At 39.6% G+C, this 16,486-nt stretch overlaps 1 protein-coding gene across 2 annotated transcripts in view; it reads left to right on the top strand.

Annotated features, from left to right (window-relative positions):
• The window catches only part of efna5b (ephrin-A5b), a 98,073-nt gene extending 81,861 nt beyond the window's left edge, over positions 1–16,212 (top strand). Inside the window, exons 3-5 of one of the 2 annotated variants that reach the window (XM_020593840.1) lie at positions 10,309–10,374; positions 10,758–10,838; positions 11,895–16,212. In XM_020593840.1, the coding sequence (XP_020449496.1) occupies positions 10,309–10,374; positions 10,758–10,838; positions 11,895–12,019 (272 nt within the window). In that variant the 3' untranslated portion in view covers positions 12,020–16,212. The remainder of the gene's footprint in view (positions 1–10,308; positions 10,375–10,757; positions 10,839–11,894) is intronic. The other variant, XM_020593841.1, reaches the window with a different exon arrangement.
• The last annotated feature ends 274 nt before the right edge of the window (positions 16,213–16,486 follow it).

Raw genomic sequence — 16,486 nt, 5'->3', positions numbered from 1 at the left:
TTTTAAGGTGTCTGTCATTTTCACCAGAGTTGACAAATATTCTTATAAAGTACAGAGTGTAGATAAAGTCCAGTGTGGGGACAGTCTTTCAGTGTTACTGGGTAACCCGAGTCAGAGCTTACAAAATAAAACCAGACCTGAGAGACAAAGGACCCCGAAGTCTCAGCTGAATATTTTCACTGGTATAATGTCAGTAGTTTGTCAGTGTCTGATAACACCATACTTGCTTAATGAAGTGAAGGCATTACTTAGCTCTTTTTAATTATAATCATAATGTTTTGCATTCACGTTGACTTCTGAGATGTGGATGCCTATTGAACTATGAAACAGTCTTGCTGATGTTTAACGCCAGTCTGTTTATCTTTTATGACTGCGGTTTGCCAGCTACCTTGTGATGCTATCCAGCCTCATTATTCTTGCTAATGAGAATAAAGACTCTGTTGTCAGATTTAAAGTTATCAATGTGCACTGCAGTGCAATCAAGAGTAAACATAGATTAAGCTCTAGCTCCAGACTCAAACTGCATCATTTTAAGGACACTATAATGGATTTAGTTCTACATGGATACACTACATAGGTCAACCTTGTATAGTTGCCAGTTTTTCAGACTGTGGTGATCACTGGTGGTTGTGATGTGACATGAATGAATAGTGTAGTCCAAATAACCAAAATTCTAAATGGCCTTGTTTGCTCAAGTGCACAAGTTGAATTTTTTCCATAGGAACCATTAAATGTTCACCATATCATCTCTTACTGTGCATAGAAATGTTAAAATACCCCTGGAGAGTCATTATTTATGTCTAAATAATGACTCTCATATGGTATTTTGTGACTGATTGCTTTCTTTGTTTGAAATATTTAGCGGCTTATTAATTTTCATTGACATGGGGTCTATATTAGTAAGACATATTTTGGCATTCCTTTACCCATCACCATAAACAGTGACTTCAGATGGATTCAACATAGTGAGGTCATTTCTGCTGTATAAGGCATAATGATATCTGCCAGTCAGCACAAGGTCATTGGTCAGACTTTGTCCTTGTAGCCCATTTGTCTACATTGTGTGAATGCATAGTGTAGTGTAGCTAACAGAGAAAATTGTAGGCATCATTATTCACTGAAGCCTGATACACAGCACACCTGCAATAGACAGAAATGTTAATGTATTCTTAGACAGAGGTCACATTCCTTGAGCACATGAGGCAGGGGTTAGTAGTACTTATTGAGACATACGGTAACAGAATCTAGGGGAATTCATCAAATACATAAGTTGTTTAGTGTTACAGCTCTGCTGCAGATGTACCCTGTCTTAATGAATCAGTATTGTACTCCTTTAGCGTAACCAATGTTTAAGTACATACAGACATCAGAGGATTAATCTTTTCCTCATCTGTAATAACTTTTTTTTAGTCAAATGGCCTGAGGGAATGGGGTATGAACAGTCTGACCTCAGTGACGTGACTGATTAGCATTCTTGTTTGTAGATGAAAATTAAGATGTCAAATCTTATTCTTACAGAGAAAATTCCCATTAATGGTGTTTTCGCCCTATGAGTTTGAAGTAGGTCGAGAGTTGATTTGTTGCATCTCTGATAAAATTAGAGAGGGGAGACAGGGTTCTGCTGTCATCTGCTTCAACAACAGAAACAGCTTAATCACAGCTAGCAGGACAGAGGGAATTTACTCAAATGGAGGTCGTAATTCTTCATTTTTGTCAGCCTGTTCTTCCTGGCAGAGGCAGGTAACTGAGGACAAGAGGAAAACTGTAGTCAGTCAAGAGCCTGATCCTTTTGTAGACAACTGCCAGCTGTGTTTTTTCTACAGGTCAACACAAGACAGGCTTATAAGGTGGGCAGAGAGATAATACATTAACACAAGAATACATTAAAGCTCTAAACCAGATACAGGGAACTGCAGGGAACAAACAAATGTTGGCCACATATGCAAGTAGCAAGCAGCAAAATGCAGTATTAGCGGTGAGTGAGTTACAGCTTGGATGTGTTCTATATGTGTAGCTGAAAGACAGATGGGATCTGCAAATACAGTGGGAGCACTTCTCGGGTCAGAGTTCACAGTGCATTCATGGTTTAAGTGAAATCCATCTTACAGAATGCTGATGTGAGCACATTTTTCTAATATGGACACAATCCACAATCTTGTATTCAAGATTTTAATCTGAAAAGGGCAGAAATCCAATATCAGCGGCAGCTCACTGCAGAGATGGCTGAGCAGAGTTATGGTGTGTTTAGGCATGTAAGATGTGTGAAAATAGGAAACCACTTGGTCTGATCATGCAGTGGTATATTGGTGGCAGAAAAGATGTAGTTTCCTTGCTGTTTACTCACCTACATGGACTAAAAATGCTTCTCACACAATAACACCTTTGCATCTCACTTGTGGTTGGAGTTATTTTATAGACATTTCTGGGTTTGACACTGTCAGAAAGATGGATATTATAGTAACACTGAGTCCTGAGGAGAATCTGTGCCCGATATCAAACAAACACTTGCTAAATGGCTAACAAAACCCTGAAGGTGGGTGCTGAGTCTACTCATGTTAAATTACAAAATGAAAAACATTCTGTGAGGCTTCAATCACTGTGCAGAAGCCTATGGGCCAAAATGCAGCACAGCACTGAGATTAATCATAAATACCAAACTAACACACTAGAAAAGCTTTTGATATTTATACAACTTTTCCACAAGATCTTATAAGATCTTATTCATTTTTACTGTAGTGGACTTTAGTTGTCTTGTTAATGATCATAAATCCTATGAATCGTCATGGTTCCTCAGTCCACTCTTGAGAGGAGAAGGAGTAGAGATAGTAGAGCAGGCAGCAGCAGGAAGGTGGCATTAATGGACAAATGAAATGGAGGCAGGGGATGGTGTATGCAGTCTGTATTTTGTTAGAGCTATGGGAGGGTTGCTAATTATGATAAAGAGCTAGCATACAGACACCTGCATATAGACACCATCATAACTCAGTCCCTTCATCCATTCACATGAAAAATCAACCCTGTCATCAGTAGTCACACATTATATGACAACATAGAGCAATGTGACAAAAAGTCTCTCTTTTACACACACACAGATACACATGCACTAATGTACAATATCCATACACATGCATGAACAGACCTACAGAAAAACCACCCACATACGCACTGTCTGTAATGCGTTATCATAATCCTGATCGATGGATAGACATCCCACCATCTCCACCTCCCCTGGTTACTACATCATTTCTTGTCTCCCTTTTTCATCTCATCTTTCTTTTTGGATTTTAGGACAGTACAGAACTCCCCCCACCCCCATGTTATGTTTCTCGGGCTCACTAGATACCTCACTAGATACAGTATGTACTTTGCTCTCCAAATTGCATGTTACAGACATGTTTATGGGTGGGAGAACAGCAAATACACATATTACATACAGGGCACAGGGTAAGTTGTTTGTTGAGTATGGAGTTGTTAACACAGTTAAACACCTGTGAGAGATTTTGTCACAGCATATTCAACAGCACTCTTCAAAACCATCATCAAAATAATGTTGGAAGAATGTTTTTCCATTTATCCAGTAGCATTTGCAAAGCTTGTAAAATCTTTACCAGGGTGCACTGAAATTATTCTGGTGGCCTAATTAAGATGCTTTATTTTGAAATTACTTACATTTGTCACTTACCTGTAAATGCGCATCACATGCTCATTATAAAATGTTAGCCAATATAAATGTTTGGTCTGTTGGCCTCTGAGAAGATCCAGTAACACAAGAATAAAACCTGACAAAGGTCTGTCCATGAAAAGCTCTTCCAGGTGCAGGATATGGTTCTTCTTACCATTGCTAACTCTGAGAGACGAGACAGTCCAAGTAACTTCAAAACAGTGCTGATTTATTCAAAGGATCACAGGTAAAATTAACATTACACGCTCAGGTATCTTGCACCTCCAAACTGCTCGCAGGCAGATGTAAGATGAAAGACCCTGAACCCACCAGGCCTATACATTATATCCCCTCAGTTGGGCTAGCACCATACTACACAGAAACATCAACCGAGACGTCCCTAGTGCCATCCTGTCTGCTGACAGTCATCAACTCTTCTCTCTAGTTATCCTTGACCAGATGTACCCTGTAGAAACTCATAAGCATGCCTAAGCATTTAACAGTCTAACTAGACATCCTATCTCCACTAAACATTTCTAAAACATAAAGTATCTATCCAATATCTATCTGACTAAAAATACCTAACACAGGAGTCCTCTTTTTAAAAATAAAATAAAAACAGTCAACCAACAAACTAGCTTATTGGTCAGCTTTGGCCAAGCTAATGGCACACTTGTTGACAGCACAAAGAAATCAAAGCAAGGTTTAAAAAAAAGTCTTATTTCTTTTTTTTATTGTTATTTGTTTGGCTGCCAATGAAATATATCACTTTATCTGCTGAAAAACAGAGAGGCTGTGAAAAGCCAAGAGATTAGATGAAAAGTAGGGCAGGAGAGGGCTGTACTTCAAAAGCCACATGATTCCTCTTAGGCTTTTATGAGTCATACATCCAACAGCTGTCCACAGGAGTTGATTATGATTCACTAGAAGGACATTTTATCCTCGGCCATTAAACCATTAACACATATTATTAGCCCAGTGCATTAGTCATTAGGTTTAATTGGTTATTGTTCATGTAATTGTTCTTTTTTATTCTTCTCTACTGCAATACACACATGGGGGCGGCTGTGGCTCAGAAGGTAGAGCGGGTCGTTTTCTAACCGGAGGATTAGCGGTTCGATTCCCGGCTTGTCCAGTCAACATGTCGAGGTGTCCTTGAGCAAGACACTGAACCCCCAGTTGCTCCCGGTGATGTCACCAGTGTGTGAATGCGTGAGTGTGAATGGGTGAATGGCCAAATAATGTGAAAGCGCTTTGAGTGTGCTGTAAAAGCATAGAAAGGCGCTATACAAGTATAAGACCATTTACCATTTGTGTACACACACATTCACACTTTTTCTCATTTATTCAGTGGGTGGATACTTAGGTGGCTACATAACAATAATATTATGATTCTATGTGATGCGCTAAGTGCAGTAATGAAACATGTACACTGATTTATTGTGCTATGACTGCTTTAAAAAGCCAAACTCCCCCTTAGATGAATAAATCGCTAAGTTTATTGTCATTTGAGCTGAGCTGTGATAAGCTATTGAAGTTCAAGGGTTTCCAGACTTTCAGTAACTCGCTTTTCATGTTCAAGAAAACAGACTAATTTGTTAGAGCATCATTATGTGGTCTTTCACAAAGTGATGATGCTTGATATACGATGACATAATAACAAAGAGAAATAATTGCATCACTGTATTATTGCACCCCTATACAACAGAGTCAGGAAACTAGTGCAACATATAATTAGGGATTATGTAAATTTAACTCACTCCCCTCTCTCAGTGTATTCTTTGTCTCACTCTTTTCCTCACTGCTTGTGACCTTGTCACCTTTGTGTAAGTGGCAAAAGGGATGACATTGGTTCACTTTTGGCAAAAGCTGAAAGATGGAAGGAAAGAGCAAAAGGCCAGCTATCACCAGGGGCGAGAGTTTATGTTCCCCCTGCTGCCTGAATCCAAGTCCTCTCTTTCGCTGCCCCTCCCTGCTCCCTCATTCCCCCCTATTGTGTGTTCAGTGTAGTAGCATCTGGTTAATGGGCCTCTTCAGTGGATAGCCTCTTCCATCTTCATACACACACATTGTGTGTAGGCAGGCAAAGACACATGCACATTCTCTATCTGTGCTTGTGTAGTGTAGAGTCTTGTTCTTATATTTTTAGGTTGTCGTAGTAGAACGTATGCTGCTTTGAATGTGGGAGGAATATTTTGTGACATCCAGTAATTGTATGTGTCAGCGCTTAAGTACATTTTATTGAATGCGAGTTCAATACAACGTATGTGCTTTTGTAGGCATTAAATAGGTTATCCTGGACAGTGAAGCAGATGATATTACCTACTGGAGGGATCACATAAATATTTTCTCTGTGTGTGTGTGTGTGTGTGTGTGTGTGTGTGTGTGTGTGTGTGTGTGTGTGTCTGGAATTCACTCAGTTTTCTTGAATTCAAGGTTTTCTTCATATGTTTAGTTCAACATTATCCTGTTTTGACTGATTCCACACCGTGAAACCAAAGTTAATGAATACCAGCAGCGATTTCTGTATACGAAATAGAAGAAATGTCTTCTGGTTGCAGATTATCTAATTGGCTAGATGGAAATGTGGGTAGAAGATGGCACAGAGGTTATGGAAAATAATACTCTGAATATGTGTGTATTAGTCTGTGTCCTCTCTCATGGACACAGGTTTATGTAAACCTCTGGACGTAGACTCTGGCTAGTTTTGTATGGTTTTCTGAGGCATGAGTAATCCCAGTGAATCAACAACAGGAGCAGCAAACTGGTTTTCATTGAGCTGGCAGGAATAGCTAGCTAGGAATGTTCAGTGCTGGACACAATATTACAGGACATTCTGTTTAACCCATCCCATCCCAATAAATAAAGAGGGATAAAAGGATTAAAACACCATTATTGAAGCCAGCTGGAGACTTAATTCAGACTAGAGGCATGATGCTATTAATCTTACATGTTCACTTGATGGCATGCATCTCTATGCAAGGCTTGGCTTTTATAAGTGAAATTGGAGAAATGCTTTAAGTAAAATACTGTGTGTTCACAGTGGATTGTGATATTGCAGTGTGAGCACTACAGTTAGAAGAATCTTAATTAAACATATGTATCAAAATAAGAAACTTGAAATTTTAATTCTACAAAGTTACTAAGTCATTTATGCCGTGTTGCTTGTTAGTTTGCAGCATTACCTTAACCCTTGTAGTTGTGTTGATACTGACAAATGTCCACATTTTGGCAAAGGTTCACAGACTATGACAAGACCCCAGATGACTCCAGATTTAATGATGAAGAAGAAGAAGAAAAAAACAAACTGAGCCTCTTGTAGCAGTATGATAGACTCACACTGCAGTATTCTTTTACAGCTGGATAAGAAATCAGTACGCTACCATCATATTATCTATGGTATTTAGCCAATGTAAACTTTGCTTTTAGCTTCCTATCATGCCAAACACATGGTTTTATGTCCCTATGTCTCGAATGTGCTGTTGGATCTTGTCAATCGTTGCCAATCATTGAAAGGCATAGGAAATGTGTTTTCCAGATAGCATTACAGTTGCAATAAAGCTTGGCTTGAGCTGTGATTGAAACAATGCTGTGCCTAAGCCGCACTGAGCCCACCTGTTTGTTCTTCTGTAATTGGATTCTGCTTCATTCCATTTGCCTTAATGCTGATGCATAATGCAGTGTACTGAGGGGACCAGCCATTAACAGCCAGGGGACAAGGCTTGGAGGAGTAACCTGACCTCATCGCCATCATACACGGCCCCACTCCCCTCCAGCGCTCCTGTCCCTTAAACATCCTTACACGGCCTCTGTCCTTCAAACCAGCCACTTGCTCAGATTGGATGGATTGATGGTAGAGGCTGTGGGCCTGGGGGAACCAGAATAGCAGGTGTTGATGTTACAGCCTACAACAACAATAAACTGGCCCTTTGCAGCATGTTAATCCAAAATAAACAGGCACTGGTGTGGATGGTTTGGATTTGGATGGAGGGATCCTCATCAAACACAGAAAATGTAGAGCCAAAGCTTAATCTTTCTTTCATAGTCAAGAATATACAGCAACACACCTCAGCCAACCACAGCAAGTCAACACAGTGGCCGCATCTATGCTGAGTTAAACCTCAGTTCACTTTTAGGTACATTAACAAAGACACATAACAGTGCGACTGGTCAATGTCATGTACTGTGTTTATACTGTAAAAATATAGATCCGGCAATCGGGTGAAGGCGGGGTACACCCTGGACAGGTCGCCAACCCATCACAGAAAATATAGATATGAGGGTTTTAATTTAATACTTGTTTCAAACTGCTCAAATAAAATTATAAAGAATTAATTCAATAGTTACTCTATGTACTATATAATTGTTGTGAGCTTTTTTGACCACTGAACCATCATGATATGTGCTCAGTGTGGTGCCTTATGTCCATGATTTTCACTCATGTAGGAGGTGGGCAGCATGTTTTGGCCAAAACTATAAACACATCATAATGGCTTCACAGACTGCCGTCATGACAGAGACTCCCACATGCTCTTTGCCATTTTCATCAAGGCCATACTTCGCTCATGATCAGCTGTCTTTGCTAAGTTGCAGGTGTCGATGGCTGTGACTCAGCTCTGCCCACAACAATAATGAAGATAAGACATCTACAATAGAGATGGTGTATGTGTGTACATTGGAAAGTGGAGCGTAAAGTAGTGGTGGAAAAGAGAAAAGAGAGGTGCAGAAATAAGAAGAGTGACATAAATTATGTGGGTACTGGTGTGTCTATGTAACTGAGTGGGTTAGCGACAGTGGCCAAGGTTCATTAGCGTGTCATCGGCTTCCTCCGCACCAAAGTAATAAAGCTCTCTCTGCACCCCACCCCACTCTCCATACTACATATGAACTGAGCTGTGAAAAAGAGCATCTGATCTCAAGCCACCTCTTTTGCACACTGACACGGTACTAAAAATGGATAACAGCTGATGAAGCAACAACATTAAAATGGTAACATTGGGGTTGTGAGGCGAGAGGGCTAGAAAGAGGGCTCAGTGAGCTGTAGAGAAGACTTTGCAAGATGAAAATGATTGAAAAGGGTATGTGGTATGCATGTGATGATGAACTGGCATCTATATCGCAGGGTAAATCAGGAGCAGAGAGCATGCAAAATGCTAGAAAGGAATCATTTTTCTATTTCTTCTATACATATTAGTCAATATTTCTCTCAATAAACATATCCCCTGGCTACAGAAACAACTCACTGCTTTTTCCACCGCTTCAACATTGAATAGATGCTGGGACATTGATTGTAGGATTGTGTACAGAGACAGTTTGAGTGTAAAACATTCTGCAGATAGGAAGAGATCTAAGAATTGTAAAAAAAAAAAAAAAACTGTTATTGTGGAGGATGTACAGCAGCACTACCAGATGGATATGAAAATCTGTAGCTTGTGTGCATGCACATACAGTATACACTCATATGTTGGCACTTGTGCTGTAAATATGACAGTAAGCCAGTTGAGATATGATGAATGGATAGGGCCAGGCTGACAGACAAGAGGAGAGGGTGACACAGCTGGGAGAAAGGGAGGGGAAGGGTTAGGTAAAGGTTCAGTAGAGAGGAGCTGACAGATCCTGAATGGTAGTCTTTGGAGATGCATGGCCTCATTGCATCAGCTGTGGAGTGATTCACAGAAGACGTAAAATAATGCCCGAACGTCAGCGCGGCAGAAAACGTGGTCTCTCTAGAGCTGGAGGGGAAAGTAGAAATGAAAACTATTAACAGTAAAAAAGCATTAGCATGTCACCTGAGTGGGAGACACCTACACTGTTCTCTGTTTGATATGAGGCCATGACATCAGACAACAACATATATTTTTAAACTACTGTACAATCGCCTGCCATTATGGATGCAGTACACACTCTGTGTTTCAACTGACATGTGTTTGACCCCTATCCCCATCTACAGGAGACAGCACCTGGTGCCTCACCACAGTCCCATTAGTGGTCAACCACACACACTCTTGCACACGCTGTCCACAAGAGATATTTTTAGGGGATGTGATACAACCCCTATGGTAGCTAAAGCTCATAGATTCACACCCCATGGGCTTGACAGGAAGGGATACATTTCCTGACAGAAACCGCAAACCATCCACACATGTAGCACATACAGTACATACTGTGTGTGAACTTCGCATCCTGTGAAGAGTATTGAGGCTTTTATAGAGGAAAATACATACATGTATATATAGAAAGTATTGACACACCATGATATCTTCTAGTTTTGAGTGTTTTCAAAAGATGCAAATTCCTTGATTTCTGTTAAACTGCTGCCAACATCTAAAATGCTAACTCGGTGAAGCAATCCTCTTTCCCCAGAAAGATTTCCCTAGCACATCTGTAAACACTTCCTAGCTATAATTCCACAAAAGCCATAACTAATCCTGTAAAATTAACTATCTGAAAGTCCCCCCCCCTCAGTTTTAACTTTTGTCTACAGGAAAGAAAACATTATTAAAAGTTTGTTCATGCAGATCTTTATGCGAAGAAGAAATACAGTTGGAAACTATTGTTTTGATTGTTGATTATTTTGATTGCCCATGTGATGCTACATGTGGTATTATATTAACACCCTTGTAACCTATGTGTATTGTATTTTTCAGCTTCCACCATCGCTGAGAATGGGAGGAAAACATGCCTAAAGCTCAAAGTTTTCGTCCGACCATCAAGTAGGTGTTTGCATAAAACATAAGGCTTTGTAATAGAGCTTGCTGAAGTACACATTTGGATTGAAAATCAAAACAATTTGTCTACTTCTCTGGTTTCTTCACCACATCCACAAGTACCTTTTGCTCACTGAAAAACATACCTCTTTCATTTATCACAGGAGTACTTTACTTGCTATGAATTTTTTTTTAAACATGAAAAGGATGATAGATGATCACATCAAATGAAATCCAGGTCACTTCATACAGTACCTCATCTGAATGCTGCCATGAGCTTTGTTGCTTGGGATGTTTAATTACAGGGCTGAGATGGGGGCTTCAAATGTCAGTAACTTGTTTGGCATATATCTCTAATAATCTCTCATTCTCCCTATTTTCTGTTATAGACAGCTGTGTGAAAACTATAGGCGTACATGACCGTGTTTTTGATGTAAACGACAAAGTAGAAAACACATTAGAACCACGAGGTTAGTATGGCTTCCTGCTTTTTTGATTCTCTTCAGTATGACCTCCATACATCTGCACGTCTGTTCTTTTATGCTTTGTCTGTAAGCTGCTCTGTCCCTGCCTGATGCTTCCCTTAAACTGACCGTTCACCACCATTATATATTTATATATATGTCTCATATTCTCATACCTTTATCAAGCTTCTACAAAGCTTCTCTACAAAAGAAAGACCTCCTCACTGGAGAGATATATAGCAAACTGTCAAATATAGGAAATCAGTTATTGAATAATTTCATTTTAAAAAATAGATGTTAATTTTTGAAATAAATAAAATGTTACATTAAAGCTGCTCACTGTGATGGGACACACACATATTGTACACAAGGTCCGGCATATCAAGGCCAGATCCTAAGACATTTCTGATGCCCACCTGCCTCTTCTTCTGCCTGATTTTTTTTTTATCCTCATATTTGCCGAACTTGATACTCTGCCTGCATCTTCGATGACAGCCTTGCATGCTTCTTTTGCCTTATTCCCCTGTTATGCGCTCCAAAAAAGAGAAATTAAAACATGCATTTGTCATCTGCTGTGGTCATGTCCCTCCACCTCCTACCACACACATACATTTGTATCATTATGTAACTGTCTGGCCCTCTCTTTTCTCTATCTATCCTTTGCTGTGCATGGTTCAGTGACTTTCTCATGGTGTAACAGGCACATGGCTGTCATTCCTGCATTCCTCCTCACCTCATCTGGGAGACAAATTCAAAATGTTTCTGAGGATGAGAGTACAAACATTATGTAGCAACTGAAGTTCAGATGGCAGCTCAGACTCCATTATTACTCCATTACAGCTCTAAATGATGATGTTACACTGAGTGAAACTGTAAACATGAGCCCAAACATCTCAGTTATGCATTGTTGTCTCCATTATTATCAGGTTATGGCTTTGTTGGTTGCAATACAAACTTAAATATTCAAAATTAAATTCATTGAATGTTGTCTATCTGTCATGCACTGCTGCAGAATCTTTACTATAAACAGCAATTCATCTTGTTTCTTTTTCTGTCTTTTAGATGATACCAGCCATGAACCAGCTGAGCCTTCCCGAAGTGAAACAAATGCTGCATCACATCTGCAGAAAACAAGTCCGCTCCTGGCTTTGTTGCTTGTCTGCCTTGCAGCACTCTCCTCATTATAGCGCCTCCCTCTGTCCTGGAGGGCATTTACACCTAGCGTGGCCTGAATCTGCCCAAGGCTGCAGGGAAGGGGTGGGATTTGGGTGCAGCACCTTCGCTTGATTGGGCATCAGAACAGGCTCTTCAAGGAACCCTCTATTTTTTTGAGAAAATATTTAAGTGGTCTTTCTCCATCTGTGAGTGAAAAAAGTTGATGTTGGAAGTGGGAGAGACCATTCTCTCTCTTAAACCTTCAACTAAGATGCCAAATCTCGTTTTTTGACACTTAGTGATTCTTATTTTCCCTTTACATCACATTTATCTCATTGCAGCACTGTTTATCCACACACACACATACATTGCTTACAGAGTCAGATACAAAAATGCCTCTACACTAACTGTCAACAGCCGTAGGGTTTTTACAAAGTTGTATACAGTAGCAGCATTACACAGTAGAAAAGTGCAGATACTAGGTCTTAGAAATGACTGTACATACCCAAATTAATAGTTGTCCCAAGACCTCTCAAAAAGCCTTTCAGAAAATATTTTGATCATGGGTCATACATACTTGGAAGTGCAGTACAAATCTGAAAGATGAAGATTTAGGAAAATATGAGGTCAGTCTGGAAACTAAAGCAGCGATAAATACATACTGTACATGGCATGCTCGTTAGGTTGCTGATCATCAGACTGTCCTGGGTTAAGATCGTGCTCAATATTCTGTTGAATATTAAGTGTGTATAGGTAAATAAGCTACTTAGGGTTTGAGCAAGTGATTCTAAAACTTAGGGGAAAATGCTCCTTTGTGTAGATCATGGCAGCCTGATCAGCAAAACACCTTTCAAAGCTTTTGATTCACTCAGATTCACAAAACAGCTAAACTGAATTTTTCTCACCAGACACTTTGTCGACTGCTATCAAGATGAAGGATCGATGTCTTTTGAAAGTCGATCTCAAAATTTCACACCTACAGTCACAGTCATTTCATGCAAGTGTTTAGTGAGCTGGGCAGCAATTGTTGTCTCTGATCTATCTGAGTATGTGTCAATATTAAAACATTTGCATTCGTTGTCTTCACTGTTAATTGTTAAAGTGACTGTTTAAAAAAATATTCACAGCTAAACTGGACACTTTATTTTCTCTAAACCTATAAGTTATTTTACTTGGAAGTGATGTCTCCAAACATTGTCTTTCGCATTGCTGACACTGTAAACTTTGTTTTTTGTGCTGCCTGAGATCCACTTAAATAAGAAAAGTTTGAGTTTGTGGGAAAGTGTTTAAAAAGACACTTCATTTCACAGCACCTTAATTTTTTCCACACTTTTTTCCCCCTTAAACATAACTACAGCTTTGACTTCATGTTCATCAAATGATAGTTAGCTGGTTCTCACATTCACTTTACAGCAGCATTTAGAGCAGCATTTAAAGCATTTACTGATGCGCTGCACAAATTAGTTAACACTGTGTGAAAATAGAAACTATCTATCAATTCAAGGCAATGCACAGCTCTGTTTAGTCTAACCAGGTTTATGCTGGCGCTTATATTCATAGGAAGTCACTGTGTTATAATGATATTCTGCTTTCTATAGCTCCCCACAGATGTAAACGGCCAGTTATGTCCTTTTTTTTAAACAGATAGGTTTGTTTCTTTGCTTTCAAAAAATATGGGCATATAGAGAAATTAACTTACTACCTTTCAGAGCCAGGTTTTGCATGAAAAATAGGTCACCAATTGGTTTGTTAAGACAGACAGAGAGATAAAAAATGCAAGAAATGGAGCACATGAGCAATGGCATGCCCACCTTCAGCTCCTAGTGTTACTGGTTTAAGTGACTCTTTAATGAGGTTCAAAATGACAGGCATGTGGACCCCATGTTGTGGCAAGGGAAGTTATTTCTGGTATTAAAAATAGAAGGTAGAAGGCTTGGGGGGTCTCGGGAGGTGGGTTTAGATTTCCACTGTTGGGAGGAGCGCCAGTGACCTTGCAGTTTGAAAGAAGCGAAGGTGGTGGTAAGAATTAAAGGGAGAGACACAGACATAGAAAGGCATGGAGTGACTAGAGTGCCTAAAAAATAATAAAACAAGACAGAACAGCTTAAAATCCCGGCACTACTGGATTACACTACCTGATTCAACTACAAACGTACTCTATTGTTCAGTACCATTCAGTCTCAAAAGGCATGCAATGCTTTGCTTTGTTTTCATTTTTGTGGCTGCATTTTTCAGCTTTTTTTTCCCAAGAAAGACTGCCTTTGCTATTTGTTTTTTGTGCTACAGCAACAATGCTATTACAGCAGAATAGCAGCTCAGCTATGGGGGGTAATAGGAGACAAGGCCATTTAATGAGGTACTAATTTTCAGGCAAACACCACAGGGAATGAGCACTGCATACGATTCAAAATGGACACTTGTCAGCAGATTAACACTAGACCAGAAGATCAGAAACCAGCTTCAATTATACTCTTATAATTAGCAGTGCTACTATTTGTCATTATTGCTATTATTACCATGATTTATTCTATACACACCTTAACCTGGGAAGTGAGGATCAACTTATAAACTGGATACTGTGTATCCTGAGGTAGTCAAACATAAAACATGTAGTGTTAGGTTAGTATCTGTTTTGTACCTTTCTTGAGGACAAAAGAAAAAAATGAGATAAATCATTGTTAAAACTGTATAATTATTATTATTGTTATGATGATAATTATAACTATTATTATTAGGGAAACTTCTTGATGTAAATAGTGTTTGATATTAAAGTATTAATTTGGTTCTTATGTCTTTTCTAAAAAATGAATAGGGTATTATCTCTGGGTTTTGCTGAGTGTGTACTGTCCTCAAACAATGCATTGTGTGCTTTGATCCTCAATGCCTAATGAAACTTTGAGCTAATACGAAGGAGAAACCCCTGTGGGAGCTGTACATGTACTAGTGTACAGAAGGCTGGACATTAGCCAACGAGTGGCTCACCCGTTACACGTTTCAAACCAGTCACCAACTTTCATCACCTCTTCTCATAAGGATCCTGCCCTGGAAAAAAAAACATTTGGGACTTAATAGATGGCTTAATTGTACTTTTTTTGTTTTTAGTGCTTTAAAGCATGTTGATCAGCTCAAAGATCAGCCATGAGATGACTGTTGGCTTTTTAATCGAAGGATCTCGCCAGTTTCTTTATGTGGCATGCGCATGAACTTGGTGATATGTTAAAAAAAGTCTAAAGTTTTAAAAAGGTTTTCTTTTGCTCTTATTTTTTTTCTTTAAGATGTAATAGATTTGCTGATCACTTTCATGTGTGTTTTTGCATCCCCATTTGAGTGATGTCATTAGGCTGTGCAGTGACAAATGTACACAACACAAACCATTGTGAAGTTACAGTGGGGGTAGGTCATTTCGTAATCTAAAGGCAATTTTTAATTTTCATTTCCTAAGAATGACTCTTTCGGTATCCATCTACTGAATTCATCCTATGCAGCTGCAGTCTGTCTCTTCTCATTATTCATCCTCTTTCTGCTCTCCCAAGAGGAGGTGTTTCGAAGTGTATACATCAATCCATGGATGTTCTTGAGTGTGAAAAAATGTGTGAGACCTTTGAGTTTGTGTGTGTCTCATTTGCTGTTGCCGCAGTGAATGGGAAGCGGCAACCCTCTTTGGCAACGAAGAGTGTTTCCCATGCCTTAGCCCTTCAGCCTCTACCCTGGCGGCCCCGTATACAAGACGCTCTCTGCCATTGTGCTTTTACACGGAACGGCTGCTGGCGTCGAAGCGACTACAACAGGGCCCTTCACTTCCTCTCCCTTTTTAACAACCCTGAATCACTTGTCCCTGTGGTAGACATTGGTCTTGGGCACAGTTTAAGGATTATTGCATCACGTCCACCCCTACCAAATCCCAAACTGGATTGTTAGTAGGGTAAAGCCTATCATCAATCCAGGTTCTGTGCTTATGGGCAAAGCCTCTCTTCATCAGCTCCCCACCTGCTGATGAGCCACTTGTTCATTTAGGGCACCTGTCCTGTCCCATTCTTCTTGTGCTTGTACATATAACCTCCACCACACCACCTGCTGTCCTTCCCTTATCTTTGAAACCCACTCCCACGTTGCCATCAGTGGGGAATCTTTCCAACCTGCTCTTTTACAGTATATAAACAAGAACAAAAACTTTGACAAAAATGTTCTGTATTTGTATATACACGTGTCTGAGCAACTATGAGTAATACAATAAAATGGAAAAACATTGCTTTGATGATTGTGCTACTGTTCTCTTTCCTCTTTAACCCATTTACAAAGTTATGAAAATTCAACTGTGATCATGGAGTCAAGAGTCTTGTAATCAAAAGCAGTGTCAAATTTGTCACTGTATTAAGATTGTTAACTGCATTAAGCATCTCTACTGTAACTAATACAGAAAATGAATATACTCCTGTGACACTTGAGCAGAATCATGTTTCATCATGTGCCAAATTGGATGTTATCCCCATGTACACATA

This window comes from Monopterus albus, unplaced genomic scaffold, assembly GCF_001952655.1.
Source record: "Monopterus albus unplaced genomic scaffold, M_albus_1.0 scaffold20.1, whole genome shotgun sequence".
Classification (NCBI taxonomy): Eukaryota; Metazoa; Chordata; class Actinopteri; order Synbranchiformes; family Synbranchidae; genus Monopterus; species Monopterus albus.
The sequence above is the reverse complement of the archived record's forward strand: the minus strand, read 5'-3'. Positions and strand labels throughout refer to the sequence as shown.